This window comes from Euleptes europaea, chromosome 14 (genome assembly GCF_029931775.1).
Source record: "Euleptes europaea isolate rEulEur1 chromosome 14, rEulEur1.hap1, whole genome shotgun sequence".
Lineage (NCBI taxonomy): Eukaryota > Metazoa > Chordata > Lepidosauria > Squamata > Sphaerodactylidae > Euleptes > Euleptes europaea.
Genome location: NC_079325.1, coordinates 7,959,361 through 7,977,761, shown reverse-complemented (window position 1 = coordinate 7,977,761; position 18,401 = coordinate 7,959,361). Strand labels below are relative to the sequence as shown.

The window sequence follows — 18,401 nt, the reverse complement described above, 5'->3', positions numbered from 1 at the left end:
AATTAGGGACGTGAAGGAGAATCCCTGGGGAGGCGCGCTCAGATCAGAGTCTCGGACTATTCCCAGGTCTCCGACTAGAAAGCAGCAGCGGCAGTGTCCAGCACGAACAGAACAGAAGAACGTCTCCTGTCGACAGTGTGGGAAGCGAAGCCACAGAAGACGACCGCGGGGGAACCAGGAACATCTGGACCACGTTTCCATCAGAAGAGAATCCAGCCGGTCTTATCATCAGCTCTGGAGACATAAGGCTGCATTGGAAACTAAGCACCCAAATAGTGGCACAGCGCCCCCTAGCACCCTCCGAGGGCATTCCTCCTCAGCAGGGAGAGTGACCCCTACTGTACGGTCAGCACCCTCTCTCTGAATGCTGAGCATGAATCTACCACATCTGCTGTGCGTGTATCGTCCCTGCCCAATCCGTCTTAGCCTCTGATCTGTAGGGGAGGGGAGGGAATCACAGGCCCCGTCAATCTCCGGCGCTAATCCCTTTAAATATACGTTTTTTCAATGCATATGCATTTCCAGCACAAACTTAAGCGGTGCAATTACATAATTAATATAAATTACTTTTATGAGTGGGCGCACGAGCCCGATACAAACACGGCGGGGTTTACTACTCACAGGCGGCGTAATGCAGGTCTCATTTGCCAGGAAGCATTGCTCAGCTATTATGCAACTCTCCAGCTCTAACTGACGCTTCATTCATTCTTTCATTCATTCAAGAGAATAACAGCCGGGTGCCTAAAAAACAATTAAGAAGCACGCACACGCACACACACACGCACCAAGGAAGTCAGAGAGGTTACTGAAATATCAGCACATTTATGGATTGTTTGTATGGTGTTCTCACAAGTGCCGGTCCACCCACAAACTCCTACTGTTTCTGCAATTGTATTTACAAAACACACCGAGAAATAAAGATGGAAAAAACTGACAAGGCCCTACGGAGGCAGTCAGACCCTTCCCCCAACCCCCACCAAGCCCAATTTCAAGATGGCTCCCCAGGACACAAATATGCACAAACTTTTCACCCCAACCGAAAAGTGCAAATAAACTACCGCACCAACGTATTTTAGCAACAAATATATTTCCTCTATCCCCTCACGATCCTCACGACAGACAGATTGCAAAAAGCTTCATATGTCTCAGCTTCCCAGCTTCCTCCTAACTCATCAATGCAAGCAGGTATTAGTCACAACGTTACACACAGGGAAACCGGATTAAGGAATAACATCAACTCGCCACCTGAAGTAAATCGAGACGTACGCCTGCCCGTTTGAAAAGCCCCTAGTCATGTTGCGGTGGAATGAGCTAAACGCCCCCCCCCCCAAATCAGCGCAGGTTATAATGTCTTTTCAGGAAAGCCCATAAGGACGCCACTAAGTTAACTGATAGATCTCCACCAAGTGGAATCGTATATCAAGCTTTGTTAGTCATATTCAAACCCAAACAAGCCAGCTTTCAACTGTTCATAATCCCTATACGTGCAGTTCTGCCTGTAGGCCAGCATAATAACCCAGAGGCGCTTACAGCAATGTTTTCAGGGGACACGACAATATTTTCCAGGGGTGGCCAGGGCATGATCCAAGCCTGGCACCCCAACATCCTCCACAATGCTGCATGGCCACAATTCTGGGCCATGAGCTGACATCTCTGGACCTCAAATCTCTATCTGCCACGGATATTATTATGCCAGCCTAGAATTTCCTTAGAATCAAGGATCACCAGGGTCATCTAGTCCAACCCCCTGCACAATACAGGAAATTCACAACTACCTCCCCCTCACAGGGGGGGAGGTAGTTGTGAATTTCCTGCATTGTGTAGGGGGTCGGACTAGAGGACTTCTTTCGAAAAGAACACAGAACAGATACTGTGGTCTTTCTTCTTCCGACCAGGCTTTTCGGTTACACAGAACCCTTTCCCTCATGGAAAACGAGAGAGATATCTCAGGCAGGATCTAGAGAGATCAATCAAGGTTAGTTGCAAGCGCTGCCCGGACGGCTAGCATCTCTCTCCTCTTACGCCCAAGGGAAGGCGTTCTCTCTCTCTGTTCTCCTTGACAAAGAGTCTTATGTAACTCCAAAGCCTGCACGCACCGACGCCCACAGGAGCCGGTCTGAATAGCTCCCGACCACGTTTTGCATTTCAGGACTCCGCACCAGTAGATCGATAGTCCAAAGGAGCGGTAAATAACAATCGAGAGAAGGCGAGAAGCACCCCGGTTGCCCACAGCAGCATCAGAAACCATGCCCATTAGGCTGCGTGCCAGCCCCTTGACAGGGGTGTGGTGGTGGGGGGAGAAAGGGACACAGGAGAAAGAGGGGCAGCCGGATCCTCCCTGGGAGGATGCTGAGGCCAGGAGGGACCTCTTTGCAAGGGCCCACCTCTCCTCCTCTCCCCCCCCCCATCAAGACACCGCAGTGAAGCTCAGCCTGTGCCCCCCCCCCCCCCAAGCAGCAGCTGTCCTCCTGCTGAAGCTGCGGTGGGGCCAACTCGGTGCTGGCCGGTGTGCCTGTCCCCCACCCCACCCCACCCCCACCCTTGGGCTGGGCGCTCAGCGATGCAGCCCTACCGAATACTGCATGGGGGGGGGGCAATTGGGAAAGTGAGGCTGGGGGCAGCTGGGGCGGGGCCAGCACCCCGGGGGGGAGGCCTGCCCGCCTGCCCCGGCCCGCCCCTCCGCCTTACCAGGCGAGCTTGAAGCCTCTCATCAGCGCGGCGGCCAGGAGGCCGGGCGGGGGTCCTCGGCCGCCCGCCGCCGCCCCCGGAGCGGCTCCCAGGACATATTGCAGGAGCCGGGGCAGCGCCAGGCCCCGGGCAAGGCGGCCCGGCGGCAGGGGGGCAGCGGCGGGGCAGCCAGGCGGCGGTCATGCCATGCCTCCCGACGCCCGCCCCGCCAGCTGCTCAAGCCGATTCAAGCCAGCCCCGCCGGCCGGCCCTCCTCTCCCCTCCCCTCCGCCCGCCGGGTGCTGCCAGCCAGCCTGCCTGCCTGCCTGCGTGCGTGCCAGCCTGCCAGGCGGCCGCGGCTCGCCTGCCCACTCGCCCTCCCAAGGCGCACCCGCCAGGCCGGCTGGGCGGAGAGCGGGGCCGGAGGGCCGGCCTTCCCGGCGGCGGGGAGGCCGACTCCCGAGGAGGACCGGCCTGGGGGAGAGACCCTGCAGCACCGCGGGGCGGGGAGGGGGCGCTTCTGTCCAGGGGAGCGGGCGGCGGCTCCGGGGGCCCACGCGCCTCCAAGGCTGGGGGGGAGAAGCGCGCCGGAGAAGGGGGAGGCGCTCTGCTCGAGCTCAGAGGCGCTTTGCGCTTGGGGCCGCGGCGCCTCGGGCCCAGAGTTGCCAGCCTCCGGGGGCTCGATGCAAACAATAAGCCTCGGCTGCCTTAACCGCAGTGGTGCCCCAAAACCATCAGCACGGAGGCTCTGCTCTTCAAACGTCCGGTTCTGTTCACCAAGTACGAGTGTCCCTTATTTACGGGACACGGTCTGTCTCAAAATCAACATCAAAGCATTTCCGCCACATCATACAAAGGGTTAATTCACGCTAGTCAGTTTCAAAATCAGTTACTCAAGTGTAAGCTGCGGGAGCGTCCAAATGAAACTTAATGACAAAACTAAAGCGCAAATCGCACTGCGGCTGCCTTCCCGCAGCCGAAAGTCAGGGAATCTGTGTAGCTTATATGGAATAAAGTTCAAAGCAAAAAGTCGCGCCGCAACTGCTGATATTTTTGGTATAACCTCCAGGTACTAGCTGGAGATCTCCTGCTATTACAACGGATCTCCAGCCGATAGAGATCCGTTCCCCTGGAGAAACGGGGCGCTTTGGCAATTGGACCCTATGGCATTGAAGTCCCTCCCCTCCCCAAACCCCGCCCTCCTCATGCTCCGCCCCCAAAACCTCCCGCCGGTGGCAAAGAGGGACCTGGCAACCCTACTTCAGTTCATGAGAGGGAGGGCATCTTGGCCATCTTCTGGGCGTGGAGTAGGGGTCACTGCGGGTGTATGGGGGAGGTAGTTGTGAATTTCCTGCATTGTGCAGGGGGTTGGACTAGATGGCCCTGGTGGTCCCTTCCAACTCTATGATTCTTCTATGATTCAACATGAGTCCGGAATGCGTTACGGGCAGGATTGGAAACAAAGAAAGAGATGGAGCTCTTTCAAATTATTTAAATTATGACCTAGAGGCTGGCTTTAAATCCCTTACCTAGTGAGCAATTCCAAAGGGAAGGCTTTGGGGCAGACATCCAATGCATCCCTGGGGCTATTTGAAACCCTGGCTGAGAATTAAAGAAGACAGTGGGAGGGGGTGGAGGAAAAACGACTATGTTGGGCCCCTGCAGAGCTAGGAAAGATGGGCAAAGGCTCCTCGCCCATCTTCCATACTGGCATCCACCCTAACTGGGCAGAAGGCACAGCCCTCTGCCTCTCCTAACCAACCACAGTATCTGCAAAAACTAGAACTGGAAGAGCTCGACGCCCCTTACCCTTTTGCTAAGACCACCCTGGTTCATGAAACCAACCGAGAACATCTTTCTGTCTTGGGCTGATTTCATGCCATGAGAATGTATACCAGTGGAGCGATGGTAGTCGTCACAAGGTGGGGGGTGGGGAGAGAAGGTGAACCCAAATCTTTAAATCTTATATTACCCAAAACTTGCAGAGATTTGGGCTCCAGATCAGATGCCTGATGGTGGGCCCCTTTCTATATAGAAAGCTTACGGAACAAAGGGCTTATTACCCTGTGGGATACAATCCAATACCCCTCTAGAACGATCTCATCAGATCTCAGAAGCTAAGCAGGGTTGGTCCTGGCTAGTACTTGGATGGGAGACCACCAAATAATACCAGGGTCACTATGCAGAGGCAGACAATGGCACACCACCTCAGTTATGCCATTTATGCACAGGAGGTTTTGCCTTGGATTTGCCGCTGTTTAAATGCCCATTTTTCCCATCTGAATTCTCAAAACTCCGCATGGGAACTTGTTTTTGTCCATTTATGCATGGGAGGTTTTGCCTCGGATTTGCCACTCTCTAGCTGCACATTTTCCCCATCAAAATTCTCAAAACTCTGCATGGGGGCTGTTGAGTTTTGAGAATTCGGATGGGGAAAATGTGCAGCTAGAGAGTGGCAAACCCGAGGCAAAACCTCCCATGCATAAATGGCCTTTGAGTTTTGAGAACTTGGATGGGGAAAACATGCATCGGGAGAGCACCAAATCCAAGGCAAAACCTCCTGTGCATAGATGGCCTTAGTCTTTTGCTTTGAAAACACTGCCGGGTTGCCATAAGTCAGCTGTGGTTTGTCAGCACTTTACACACACTAGATTTCCCCAATACGACAGAAAACATCCAGAGACACTTAGCAATGTTTAAAATAGGCTTCTGTTCTGTTTCTACCACCAAACGACCCAGCTGCAGCTAGAGTTACAATCACCACAAGCATCCACAATTGAATTTTTATGCAAGACTGGAAAAAATGCTGTGGTTGCATTTATTACACGCATGTATAAGACCTGGCTAAAGGTAACAAAATAGTTCAAATTGGAAATAGATAGCTCAAATCAAATCAAGCCTGAACTCTCCCAAAAGCAAAAATGACCAAACTGAGGCTATCACACTTTGGTCACATTATGAGAAGACAAAAGTCATTGGAAAAGACAATCATGCTAGGAAAAGTTGAAGGCAGCAGGAAAAGAGGGAGATGGATTGACGCAGTCAAGGAAGCCACTGCCCTCAGTTTGCAAGACCGGAGCAAGGCTGTTAATGACAAGATGCTTTGGAGGTCATTAATTCATAGGGTCACAGTGTAGATGCCCTGACCTGGATGGCCCAGGCTAGCCCAGTCTCCTCATATCTCAGAAGCTAAGCAGAGTCAGCCCTGGTCAGTACTTGGATGGGAGATCGCCAAGGACGTCCAGGGTTGCAACCCAGAGGCAAAAGCCCACCACCACCTCTGCTCAACTCTTGCCTTGACCTAGATGGCCCAGGCTAGCCTGATCTTGTCAGATCTTGGAAACAGGGTCGGCCCTGGTCAGTATTTGGATGGGAGACCACCAAGGAAGTCCAGGGTTGCTACGCAGAGGCAGGCAATGGCAAACCACCTCTGCTCATCTCTTGCCTTGAAAACCCTACGGGGTCGCCATAAGTCAGCATTGCCTTGACAGCACTTTCAACCATCACCATTGTAGATAGTTCCCATTTCCACCACATACTGTTTGCAATTTATTGACTAGTTCAGGATCACATATTTATAGTGTAAGCTTCTTGGAGTAGGGACCTCTCCTTTCTATAAGGCAGCATGCACCCTGATGTTATGACATAAACATTTATTATTATCATCATCATATGGACCACAAGTTGCCCAATGCTATAAATCCGCAATCCATCCCTTCTGTTATAATGAGCGAATGAGATGTCGGCTCAGGACAGGTGGCCATTTCTCAGAGCACAACATGACAAACTACAAATCAGTCTTGACAAAGACTTCACCCTCACAGCTCTTCCACTTTGAGATCTGCACCTCTGGACCCCAGCTGTTGTCTAACTTTCTAACCTCCCTGGGCAGGTGAGCCGCTCCGATGTGTTAGTTGTGATGTAAAGAGAGGCAAACAGCAGTGATGGGAAAAGGGGTCAGGAGACCTGTATGCCTGGAGCAATCCAGGACAAAGCAGAACCACAGAATCACCCGTTCAGGAATTTGGAAGGGGAGAGAGGCAGAGGCCAGGGGGACATCGGGAACCAAACATGCAGCCATGTGCAATGCTAAAGAGCACATTGGACATCAAGGAAATAGCCAGGTCAGCCGGTAAAGGAAGGTCTTTTATGCATGGCTGTTTCACCATCACCCCCCCCACACCCAACGACTTTGGGTCTTTGTTTGGATTATGCATCCCGTTTCCAACCATCAGAGGTCGCCTCGATCTCCCCTGCGTTTCCCTGTTTTGCCCACATTTTGAGGGACCTGTTTTATCTCGAATTTGAAAACGCAGGGGGAGGGCAAGGCGACCTCTGATGGCCAGAAATGGGATGCATAATCCAGACAACGACCCGAAGTCGTCGGAGGGGTGACAGCGAATGAAACAGCCATGTATAAAAGGCAGAGGATGCAGTCGGTAGAAGCCGCAAATTCTGCTCCAAAGACAGAATATGCCGAGAGAGATGCTTCAAAATATTGAATAAGGAATCCGGGGAGGAGGAGAAGGACTGCCAGATGCCACACACAGGATGTTTATTTTCATGGCTGCTTGTGTTGCATGTGCATGGGGCTCTCTCACAGTCTTGGTTCAGCACTTGCCTGTAATTTTTTATACTACAGAGCTGGTACAGAATAAGCCAACTGACTGAGCCGCAAGCCAGTGAACCCAAACACCCAGCTACTGGGAATCTTTCAGCAAGCGACTTCTCGGTTCTGCCCACCCACCGTTCTATGGTATGGTGATAATATTAGCCTACCTTACAAGGCTGACTATGAAGAGCTCGGAACAGTCAAAAGCACCACGGAGATGCTTATTATTACTGCACTAAGTATAATTACACACAATAAGGGTGGGCTTCCATCTGGCTTGAGCACACAATGCACAGCCTCCCTTCGTGAGAAGCAGAGCGCTGGCACTTTCCACTTTGGGAGACTGCAAAGGAGCTGAGCTGTAAACCAGGCAGCCACCTGCCCATTTGGGAATTCTGTAAAGGGAAGCAATGTCAGAGATCATCGCTAAAGAAATGCTCTCTCTGCCCTGAGATGTGAGCCCATAAAATACTTATAATGAGCCACAAGCAAAGGGCCAACTGGGAAAAACAAACCAGAATAATCCCAAGGCCCATAGAGTGGAAAGAAAAAACAAAAGCTAAGTGTTTTATGGCGGGAATAGAAAACAGTGGACAAATACATCTAGTGGGGGGAAAAGGTGCGAGAAGGCACACATGTACAGTCCCAACATCTCAGGCAAAACTCTGCTTTGCAAAAAAATGTGCTCTTGGAATCCACAATCAAAGTGTGTTGGAGATAAATCTCTTGTTGCCGAGAGCCTGAAAACTAAAATAGAAGGAGAAGGGGGAGAAGAAGGAGGAGAAGAGTTGGATTTTATATGCCCACTTTCTCTACCACTTAAGGAAGGATCAAATCGGCTTACAATCACCTTCCCTTCCTCTCCCCACAGCAGACCCCTTGTGAGGTAGGTGGGGCTGAGAGAGCTCTAAGAGAGCTGTGACTAGCCCAAGGTCACCCAGATGGTTTCATGTGGAGGAGCGGGGAAACAAATCCAGTTCACCAATTAGCCTCCGCCGCTCATGTGGAGGAGTGGGACTGGGGAATCAAACCCGGTTCTCCAGATCAGAGTCCTCTGCTTCAAACCACCGCTCTTAACTGCTACACCACACTGGCTTTGTGAGCAGAGGGCTTAGCCAGGCTCTTTTAAAATGCATCAGCCCTTAACCAGGCATGAGGCTACTAGGAGATACCATTTTAGTGACTTTTCTCCTTCTCTTGTTCCTGAGGACCAAACAACAGCTGTGATCCCTGACTCTAGCCCATCTTGAAATGGTCCGACGTTTGTGACTTTAGTAGCAGTATGACATGCAGAGCCCTGACCTGGATGGCCCAGGCTAGCCCCATCTCATCAGATCTTGGAAGCTAAGCAGAGTCAGCCCTGGTCCGTATTTGGATGGGAGACCATCGAGGAATACCAGGGTTGCTATGCAGAGGCAGGCAATGGCAAACAACCTCTGAACGTCTCTTGTCGTGAAAGCTCTACAGGGTCACCATAACTCGGCTGCAACGTGATGGGGCGGAAATTACATGCACAGGCCCTGATCCAGTTCAGCCTAGCCCAATCTCATCAGGTCTTGGAAGCTAAGCAGGGTCAGCCCTGGTTAGTACTCAGATGGGAGACCACCAAGGAAGCCCAGGGTCGCTACGTAGAGGCAGGCAATGGCAAACAACCTCTGAACGTCTCTTGCCTTGAAAACCACATGAGGTCACCATAAATTGGCTATGACTGGATGGCGCTTTCTACCATGACACGCAGAAAGTAATACAACAATATCCCCACCACCACCCAGCATTAAGACAGGTGGTAGAAAAAGCTTCCAGTGGTGGATTTCTGTGTGGCACATTGAAAGGAATGGAGCAGGAGCTGTACAAAATCTGGCAGCCCTGCCTATAAATGCCAACTGCACTTGAACTCAGGACCCACTGCATGTCTCAAAGCATTAAGAGTAACAGAGAGGCCCATAACCTGCTGTTGGCATTATGTGGCAAAGACTTTTTCCAAGTCTCATCTGAAGGAAACGGCTCCCATCAGGCTGAAGCTGGCATGGGAGATTCACCCAAATTAGGGTGGACAATAGTTGATGGAGCACCTTCTTTACAATAACTTCAACACTTCTCTCTCTCTCTCTCTCTCTCAAATGTTGCTAGTCCTCAAGGAGCCACTGGACCTCTGTGCAATTTTGCTACAGCGGAGCAAATTGACACAGCTGCCCCTCTGGAATTAAACCAAATCTGTAAACTCAGATGCTTCTCCACAGTATGTAAATAACATGCTGATTGGAGGCAGAGCCCACCTTCCCTGCACACCCTCCTATCTGGGGAGGAGGGTCATGCTTAGACATTCTCTCAAAAGCCATTTCTAAGGTGCAAATAAATTTCCCTAGTATGGGGATTCTTCCTCAAATTCGCCCTCTAGTGCTCCGCTGCTATATTGTGACCAAATAGGTTGGCAATCCAAGAAGTCCCTGTTTCTCAAAAAAAAAAAAAAAACTCGCATTGGGCCAGACCTGGGTGGGTCAATATGGGTCACCATTCCAAAAAGGTGGAGAACCACTGTCTAACAGCATGCAAATGCACGGAAACAGTTGCAACAGCCTAAGTAAAGTCAAGGGCAGGAAGGCGTGGGTGAGGGACACTCTTGCCAGGTCCTCCCTGCATCAAGGTCTACAGCACTGTAGAAGATGGGGAAATATCCAAGTGCATGTGTTAAGTGCCATCAAGTCACTTCCGACTCATGGCGACCCAATGAATCAATGTCCTCCAAGACGTCCTATCCTTAACGGCCTTGCTCAGGTCTTGCCAACTGAGGGCTGTGGCTTCCTTTATTGAGTCAATCCGTCTCTTATTGGGTCTTCCTCTTTTCCTGCTGCCTTCAATTTTTCCTAGAATGACCGTCTTTTTCTAATGACTCTTGTCTTCTCATAATGTGACCAAAGCACGACAGCCCCAGTTTTTTCATTTTAGCTTCTAGGGTCAGTTCAGGCTTGATCTATAACCCATTGATTTGTTTTTTGTTTTTGTTTGTTTGTTTGTTTTGTTTTGTTTTTTGAAGTCCACGGTATCTGGAACATTCTCCTTCAACACCACATTTCAAAGGAATCAACTTTCTTCCTATCCGCTTTCTTCATTGTCCAGCTTTCAGCAGGGGACAAAGATGGAAGAGTTTATCATTCTTCCCTCTGGAGTGGGAACAGAGGTAATACCCTCTCTGACCTTGATCCTAACTGGCTGCACCTTCCAGCTCCAGCACAGCTTTCAGGGAAAGGAACACAGAAAGCAAAAAAAAAAAATTAACACATGAAAAGGAAGAATTTGCCAAGCGAAGCCACTTACGCACAATGAGGCCGGCAGCATTTCCATCCTACCTTTGCTGTCGCCATATCAGACGCCTCCATATTGTCTGCTTGGCCTATCAGTCAACAAGATCATTGAGAAGGAGAGGGGTGGGGAGGGGGGGAAAGAAGGGAAAATAAAACATGAGGTGGTGGTAGAGGAGAAGGCAAACAATTCTATAGGTGGATGAAGAGCTGGAGGAGGGGAAGAGGGAGGAAGCGGCTCCCCACCCCCATCCATTCAGCAACTCCCAGCGAGGGCCACGGAGGACCCCGTACCCCGGCAAGGGACCCGTAAGCTCCGGTGATCCGATCCAGGTCGAGGTGCGTAGCAGGAGTCTGAGAAGCCGTCTCAGGAGGAGACGCAGTTTCTCAGCCCTTCCCTCGCGATGAGCAAAGGTTCCGCATGCTGCCAAGGAAGAGAGCTGCCCTCCTAGTCCTTCACGTCTCCAGCCTCTTTGGGGAAAGGGCATACGGCCTGCCTTCCTTTTGCGGGGAAGGCAGGTCAACGCCAGGCATTCCCCAGCAATGAAACTTTAGAAAAATATAGGGGAAATGTGGGAAGAAACGGGAGCAGGGTGGCCGAGCAGTGTGCTCTTGGGAGAGGCGTTTGAGAGAGGCGAACAGCAACGGAGAGGAGGGAAGCTTTTGAAGGGGAAGGAGTGCAAAGGAAAAGCCAGAGAGATGCTGGGAACATGGGTGGAAGTGCAGGGAGAATCCAGAGATGCTCTTAACCAGAGGCGCAGGATGGAAGGCGGCCAGGTTGTCATCATTCACACTCTGGGGGGGAGCGGGGAGAAAGGCACTCACCTCACCCACCACAAAAAGCCCACTTGCAAAAAGACAGGGCCTTCCCTGAGAATTCGGTTCCACCTGCACTGCCCTGGCCCAGAAAACGTCCAGTCATCATCTAAGGTAAACCGTGCATCTTTATCTGCAGAGGAGGCCCCTGCCTTTCGGAGCCAGCCAGGCCTCGTGATTGGAGGAGCCAGGATGACTTCATGCAGGCCCATTCATCATTCGAGGTTTCCTGCTCAGCAGGGACGGCGTCTCTCTCTCCGTTCACAGTGACTGCAGTTCTCTTTTCCTGGCCTACTTTACTACAGTAAATCAGCCCGCTTCCTCTGAACTGTCAGCCCCAGAAACAGATGGGTTTAACTGACCGGAAGGGCAGCGCACTCAGGGAAAAGTGGAGAAGCATAACCCATCCTTCGCCTGGGAGGATGGCGGGCAGCAGAAACAAAAGCACTCCTCTCTCTTTCACACACACACACACACACACACAAACACACACACAAGATTAAGAGGCACGGCTTCCGGCATCTCATTTCCCCCCTTTCAATCTCTCTTTAAAACCCCTCCTTAGCTCCCACTCCATGCTTCAATCAAAGCCTAAAAACACGCAGCATAATTTGCTAGCCGTTGCTCCACATTTCTCTCCCACAATCTCAGTTTAGGTTAGAGGACAGGGGTCTACCTTTTACTTACATGCTTTGTAAAACCTCTGGTCCACTGACGGAGTTACCTCTTTACAGATTCACAGAGCGCGCCGACCGAACAGTGCGATGCAGCAGGTGGAAGCCCCCATAATTCTACATTCACAAAAGGTGCCTTCCGCTGGACAAAACCATATAGTGCAAGCATTCACACATCTGTGTTATAATTGCGGGTTACAAACACACACACACGACAGCCTATCCGCACGTTAGGGTTGCCAGGTCCCTCTTTGCCACCGGTGGGAGATTTTTGGGGCGGAGCCTGAGAAGGTCGGAGTTTGGGGAGGGACTTCAATGCTGTAGAGCCCAATTGCCAAAGCGGCCATTTTCTTCAAGTGAACTGATCTCTGTCGGCTGGAGATCAGTTGTAATAGCAGGAGATCTCCAGCTACTACCAGGAGGTTGGCAACCCTACTGCATGAGCATATGACTGCCTTTATGTAACGCATGACATGCAAATGTTATCGCCATCTCAACCCAAACCCCCAAAAATCCATGAGACTGTGGAGAGAAGTATGTTTGTGTGACCCTTGTCCTGTGGGTTTTTGTTCAACAGAGTATGTTTTGTGTGTTAATGAGTGAGCAAGACTAACATTTATTTATGGAACTAGGCAACTGAACCCTGACGGGCACACAAAGTTTGTAGAGAAAAACAGAAGCCTGACTACACTGCAAGAGGTGTGTAAGCACAGAGCACAAAAAGAAAAAGAAAAAAAAGCTTAAGGGTTGTACTAATACACTCCTGGCATTTAGGTCCTTGGTTACGTTACCAAGAGTAGATAATTGCAAATCTCTCTCTCTCTCTCTCAAGAGAGAGAGCGAGAGAGCAGGTGGAGTACCATGGCTAACACAAAGAGTTCGGGCTTTGAGCCAAGCAGTCCCTGATTTGAATCTTGCTTCATCCGTGAAGTCATTAGCTGGCCTTAGCACAACATCTGCAATATGAGAATACTCATCTGTAATGTATAGGTTTGGTGCAGAGATTGCTGAGATAATATTAAACGCTCTGAATGTTCGAAAATATTATATACATGTTACATAGAATTATTTGAATGAGCAGCTAGAGATAACACATTGGCAATCATGGGCAACTTGGCGAGGGGGAAGCAGCAACCTATCAGAGAGAAGAGCAAGCGGCGTCTCCGCATGTGCAGGAGCAGTGGAGTGCCAGTGAATCAGTGCTGAAGGTTTCTAGCTAAATGGCCCTGAGCTATGAAGGCACATAATCAAAAACACATTTGTATGACCCAGAATAATCTGTTTGAATAACTATTGACCCTTAGTGCTATCTTCACCATCACTAAGACCATTTTCAACCCTTTTTTCACTGGCTGAAAAACTGGGGAAATCTTAACCCTTTACCCTTAAAAGCCCCGTGGTGAAGAGTGGTAAGCTGCAGTACTACAGTCCAGGTTCTTCTCATGACCTGAGTTGGTTTCAGGCAGCCAGCTCAAGGTTGACTCAGCCTTCCATCCTTCCGAGGTCAGTAAAATAAGCACCCATCTTGCTGGGGGTAAAGGGAAGATGACTGGGGAAGGCACTGGCAAACCACCCCGTAAAACAAAGTCTGCCTAGTAAATGTCGGGATGTGATGTCACCCCATGGGTCAGGAATGACCCGGTGCTTGCACAGGGGACCTTTACCTTTTTACCCTTCTTTAACTCCATCATAGCCACTAGTTTAAAGTGTGCTAAGGAGTTTAGTCACGTATACTCAGGCAGGAAGGAGGAGGAGGAGGAAGAAGAAGAAGAATGTATGTTTTACATCTTCTGCTCTGTTTGTCCTACTTCAAATGTCCCTCCAAAGCTGTAATTGGAATAGTAGAATGACAGGTATGATAGAGGTATCTGCCCTTTTCCACTGTTTGGTCTAATAACAGAAATGACATTGAGAAAGTTAAATCTTTTCTCTGAGCACCACTCCTTCCATCTGGTTTGAGGGTCTCCACAGCTGGTTTAAAGTGAAAATATTGGAGAATAAGGTCACATACGCCCCATGCCAGAAATTTTGTTAGTATTTAAGGTGCTACTGGACTCTTGCTCTTTTCTACTACAAAATAAGTGTGCGTTATCTGTGTTCAAACTGTTCAGCAAGTTTTCAGGACACCTGGTCCCCTTCTGAGGAGTTCGAGACAGGTTGGCGCATCCTAATATTATGTGGCCAATGCGCCGTGACCATACAAGGGGAGAGATGGGCATATTCAGAAAAAAAAACACAATTATGGTTGCTAGAGTATATAATCAGAATATGGTGTTAACCAAAGGACAATCACACGTTTCCTTAAGAACATAAGAAAGGCCCTGCTGGATCAGACCAAGGCCCATCAAGTCCAGCAGTCTGTTCACACAGTGGCCAACCAGGTGCCTCTAGGAAGCCACAAACAAGACGACTGCAGCAGCACCATCCTGCCTGTGTTCCATCGCACGCAAAATAATAGGCATGCTCCTCTAATACTAGAGAGAATAGGTATGCAGCATGACTAGTATCCATTCTAACTAATAACCATGAATACCCCTCTCCTCCATGAATATGTCCACTCCCCTCTTAAGCTGGCAGCCATCACCACATCCTGGGGCAGGGAGTTCCACAATTTAACTATGAGTTGTGTGAAAAAATACTTCGTTTTATCTGTTTCTTCTGCTCTAATAAGGAGAAAGAGGGACAGCAAGGTGTAGTGGTTAAGAGCGGCGGACTCTAATCTGGAAAACTGGGTTTCATTCCTCACTCCTACACATGATGCCTGCTGGATGACCTTGGGCCAGTCGCGGTTCTCTCAGAACTCTCTCAGCCCACGCAGAGGCAGGCCATGGCAAACCATCTCCGAACGTCTCTTCTCTTAGAAGCCCTACGGGGTCACCATAAGTCAGCTGTGACTTGACGGCACTTTCCACCACCAATAAGGAGAAATGGCCCTCGCTGCTGGAGAGAGTCTTGGGCCCTGTTACCACAGCATTCCCAGATACTGGCCAATCTTATTAACCTCATAACAACCAACGGTAGCTTCAAGTTTCACCCTAGACCAATGGTTCCTAAACTGTGTTCTACGGACCACTTAGTGCTCCGCGAAACATCTCTTAGTGCTCCGTGAAGAGCTTGGAAAGAAAAATACTACTGTCATTCAGTTTAGTATTTAGCTGCTAGCTGAAAATTTGGGCTCCGTGATGAATTTCTCTCCTGAAAAGTGTTTCATGACTCAAAAGGTTTGGGAACTGCTGCCCTAGACGATGGTGGATAAAGCACTGCTTACTCAGTCATAGCACAAAGAAGGCTGCAGGACAACAGAAAGTAATCCGCAGAATAGAGGGGAAGGTTGGGATGATAGAAGGGCATTTTGCCTAAAGTGCCAGTAACCAGGTAGAATCCAGTCGTCTCTGCATAGAGAGCAAACAAGAATGAACTTAAGAGATTTTAAAAGAAGAAGAAATCAGAAAAAGAAAACAGAGCCTAAGGAGAACGCAGTAGGGCAGAAGAAGGGCTACCAGGAAGGCATGTATCATAACAGGGCAAGAAGTGAACTCTGGAAGAAATGCATAAATTTCTGATTCTTCTCTGAAGCAGTGAACTGCAGCCTTGGATGTCTGCTGTCATTTAAGGTGCATTTGCAACCACATTTTGGATCCTCTCTCTACTTAGCCCTTTCTCATAAGACAAGCTGATGCTGTGCAAAGGAGCAGCTGAGGAAGCCCGTGAGGATTTAATCAGCAGTGCATGATGGAAGCTGTAGCTCTAGGCACGAGAGCATGGTAACTGAGACTAGATGCACTCCAGGTGGAACATATTGAATCTATCTATGTATAGTTGTGGAAAGTGCCATCAAGTCACAGCTGATTTGTGGTGACCCCATAGGGTTTTCAAGAGGGGGGGGCTGGGCTCAGTTTGTAGAGCATCTGCTTGGCATGCAGAAGGTCCCAGGTTCAATCCCTGACATCTCCAGTTAAAGGGACTAGGCAAGTAGGTGATGTAAAACCTGAGACCCTGGAGAGCTGCTGCTGGTTTGAGTAGACAATACTGATTTTGATGGACCATGGGTCTGATTCAGTATAAGGGAGCTTTATGTGTTCGTGTGAAAGTGATGGACAGAGATGATTTGCTGTTACCTTCCTCTGTAAAGAAACCCTGGTCTTCCTTGGTGGTCTCCCATCCAAGTACTAAGATCTGACAAGACCAGGTTAGCCTAGGCCATCTAGGTCAGGGCAAGAGACATACAGAGGTGGTTGGCCGTTGCCTGCCTCTGTGTAGCAGCCCTGGACTTCCTTGGTGGTCTCCCATCCAAGCACTAACCACTCCTTAGCTTCTGAGATCTGACGAGATTGGGTCAGCACGGGCCATATACACACACACTCATAGTCCTAATATTCTTTCTTGGTAAATTGTTAATTAATCCACTGACTTTTATTTTTATTTTTTACCCAGGGCAACCTTCCACTCTCGGGCTTTCAGAACTTTTGGGGGCAAATGGGTGACATTCAGGGGTTTTAGGCAACCTTTGATCGCAGCTCACAATGACTTCTGGCAAACAACAGAAAAGGACGGATGGTATTGTTCGTTCCACCACACAAATAAAATCCCAGGATCCTCAGTTTCTCCCCCAGGCCCTTAAGAAGTGACACACAACAAAGAGCAACCCGACCTTTAAGACTTGGCTGATGGCCATCGGCCACAAGAGCCTCCTCGAACATATGCCTGAGCTCTGTGTATAGTGTGCACACATCATGAACATGCCTTGTCTGAAGTACTCATTAGATGTCCTAATTTGTTACTTGTGGCTTGGGGGATATCCAGTGGGAACGCTGTATACTCTGCAGGTGCTAGTGCACCAAAGGTTAAGAACCACTCAGTTTACCTTCTGGGGGGCTCTGGGTGTGGCCCAGCTGCATGCTCCCCCAACCCAGTTTTGACCAAATTACCCGCCCCCCACACCCAAACAACTTCCTATTTCCTTCCCTCTCTCTTTACATCTGTTAACAGGGCTGGCCAGAAACAATCCCCTCCCAAGCAGCGCTATTTCCCCAACCCAAAGCGGCATTGTCAGCTGCCCCCCAACTGACCATTGTGTAGATCCAGGCAAGCAGAGAAGGTAACCCCATACTTTGCCCCACCTGCTGTGCATGTCAAAGGGGCCATTCAGGGCCAGGCGAAAGGAGAGGTGCGAAATCAGCGCTCAGGACACATCCTCTTTCTGCCAAATGACGACGGAAGTGGATTTGGAGCCTTCTTAAGACATTTCGGCCCAGTCATCTCTCTACCCAGAGAAGAGCGCATGCACATTACAGATGCACAGAACTTGGATGAAGCCCCACCCCGGTGACTTTTCAGCTGAGGAAGGAATCAAAACATTACATTTCAAAAACGGGCAGGGGGAAGGGCAGCGGGATGGTGCAGCAGCAAGGGGTAATGCAGATGGCTTTTGCAGGGGGGGTTAAAGGGGGAGAGATGCAGGCACTGAACAAAGTCCAAGAAGTGCACAGTTCAAAGTGTGCGGAAGGGAGGGAGGGGGCAAGCCGGGGACCTGAAACAACTGGGGGGGGGTGTTTAGTATACAGTGGTTTCAAAGGCTGACCTTGTTATGGTGCATGGCGCACTGAGGTTACACATGCTGCCATTTTATCCCCCAGAATTCACAGACACAGACTTCAAACGGGTCAGGAAGCAAGTGTAGCGTAAAGGGAGAAGGAGAAGAAGAAAAAACCCAGCAGAAACGCACAGCGGATGCTGACAGGCGATCTCTCTTTCAAGGGCTGCAAACTGTTTGGGTTCCCAAAGGAAAAAAACAACCCTGCAGAAATCCAATCAGCCCTTTCCCCTTAAAAAAAAAAATACAAAAAAAGAGGGGAGGAGGGCCAGGGGGAAGAGGTTGCCAAACCCGCCAGGAAAAGAAATCCAGGCACTTTGCACTTCGGAGGTGCAAAGAGCGGAGACCGGAGGGGGGCTCCTCTTAGGGAGAGATGCGAAGTCACCACGGTTGCGGCTCTAGAAACAAAGGTGGGCTTCTCTTCGTTTTGAGTTTGCGTTCTCAAGAAGGCACCTGAGCTGCGACCCCAAAGGGCAAGACCCAGGCAAAACCGATCCGGAAAAGGATCGCAGAACCCTGCAGATCCGGCCTCGGTTGGCTTCTGGCTAATGCCCTTCCTCGTGGGAGCCGGAATGGTCCAGGCGCGCCAGACGCAGCTGCGGGGCGGGTTTCTCCCAGCAAAGTTGCTGTTGTTGTTCGCTGCCGCCGCAGGGTGAGGAGCTAAAGGGTGTGTGTGTGGGGGGGGGGGGACCACAGATACACACAACCCCCCCCAAAAAAAAAAAAACCTCTCCTGCAAA

The 18,401-nt window shown here is 50.1% G+C and overlaps 1 protein-coding gene across 3 annotated transcripts in view; it reads right to left on the bottom strand.

Annotated features, from left to right (window-relative positions):
- Positions 1-17,721, bottom strand: part of LOC130487435 (protein Aster-B) — a 100,879-nt gene extending 83,158 nt beyond the window's left edge. The window contains exon 1 of one of the 3 annotated variants that reach the window (XM_056860930.1): positions 17,650-17,721. In XM_056860930.1, the coding sequence (XP_056716908.1) occupies positions 17,650-17,684 (35 nt within the window). In that variant the 5' untranslated portion in view covers positions 17,685-17,721. Of the gene's footprint in view, positions 1-2,688; positions 2,709-17,649 lie in introns of those variants that run through there. The other 2 variants (XM_056860931.1, XM_056860933.1) reach the window with 2 other exon arrangements.
- Positions 17,722-18,401: the final 680 nt, after the last annotated feature.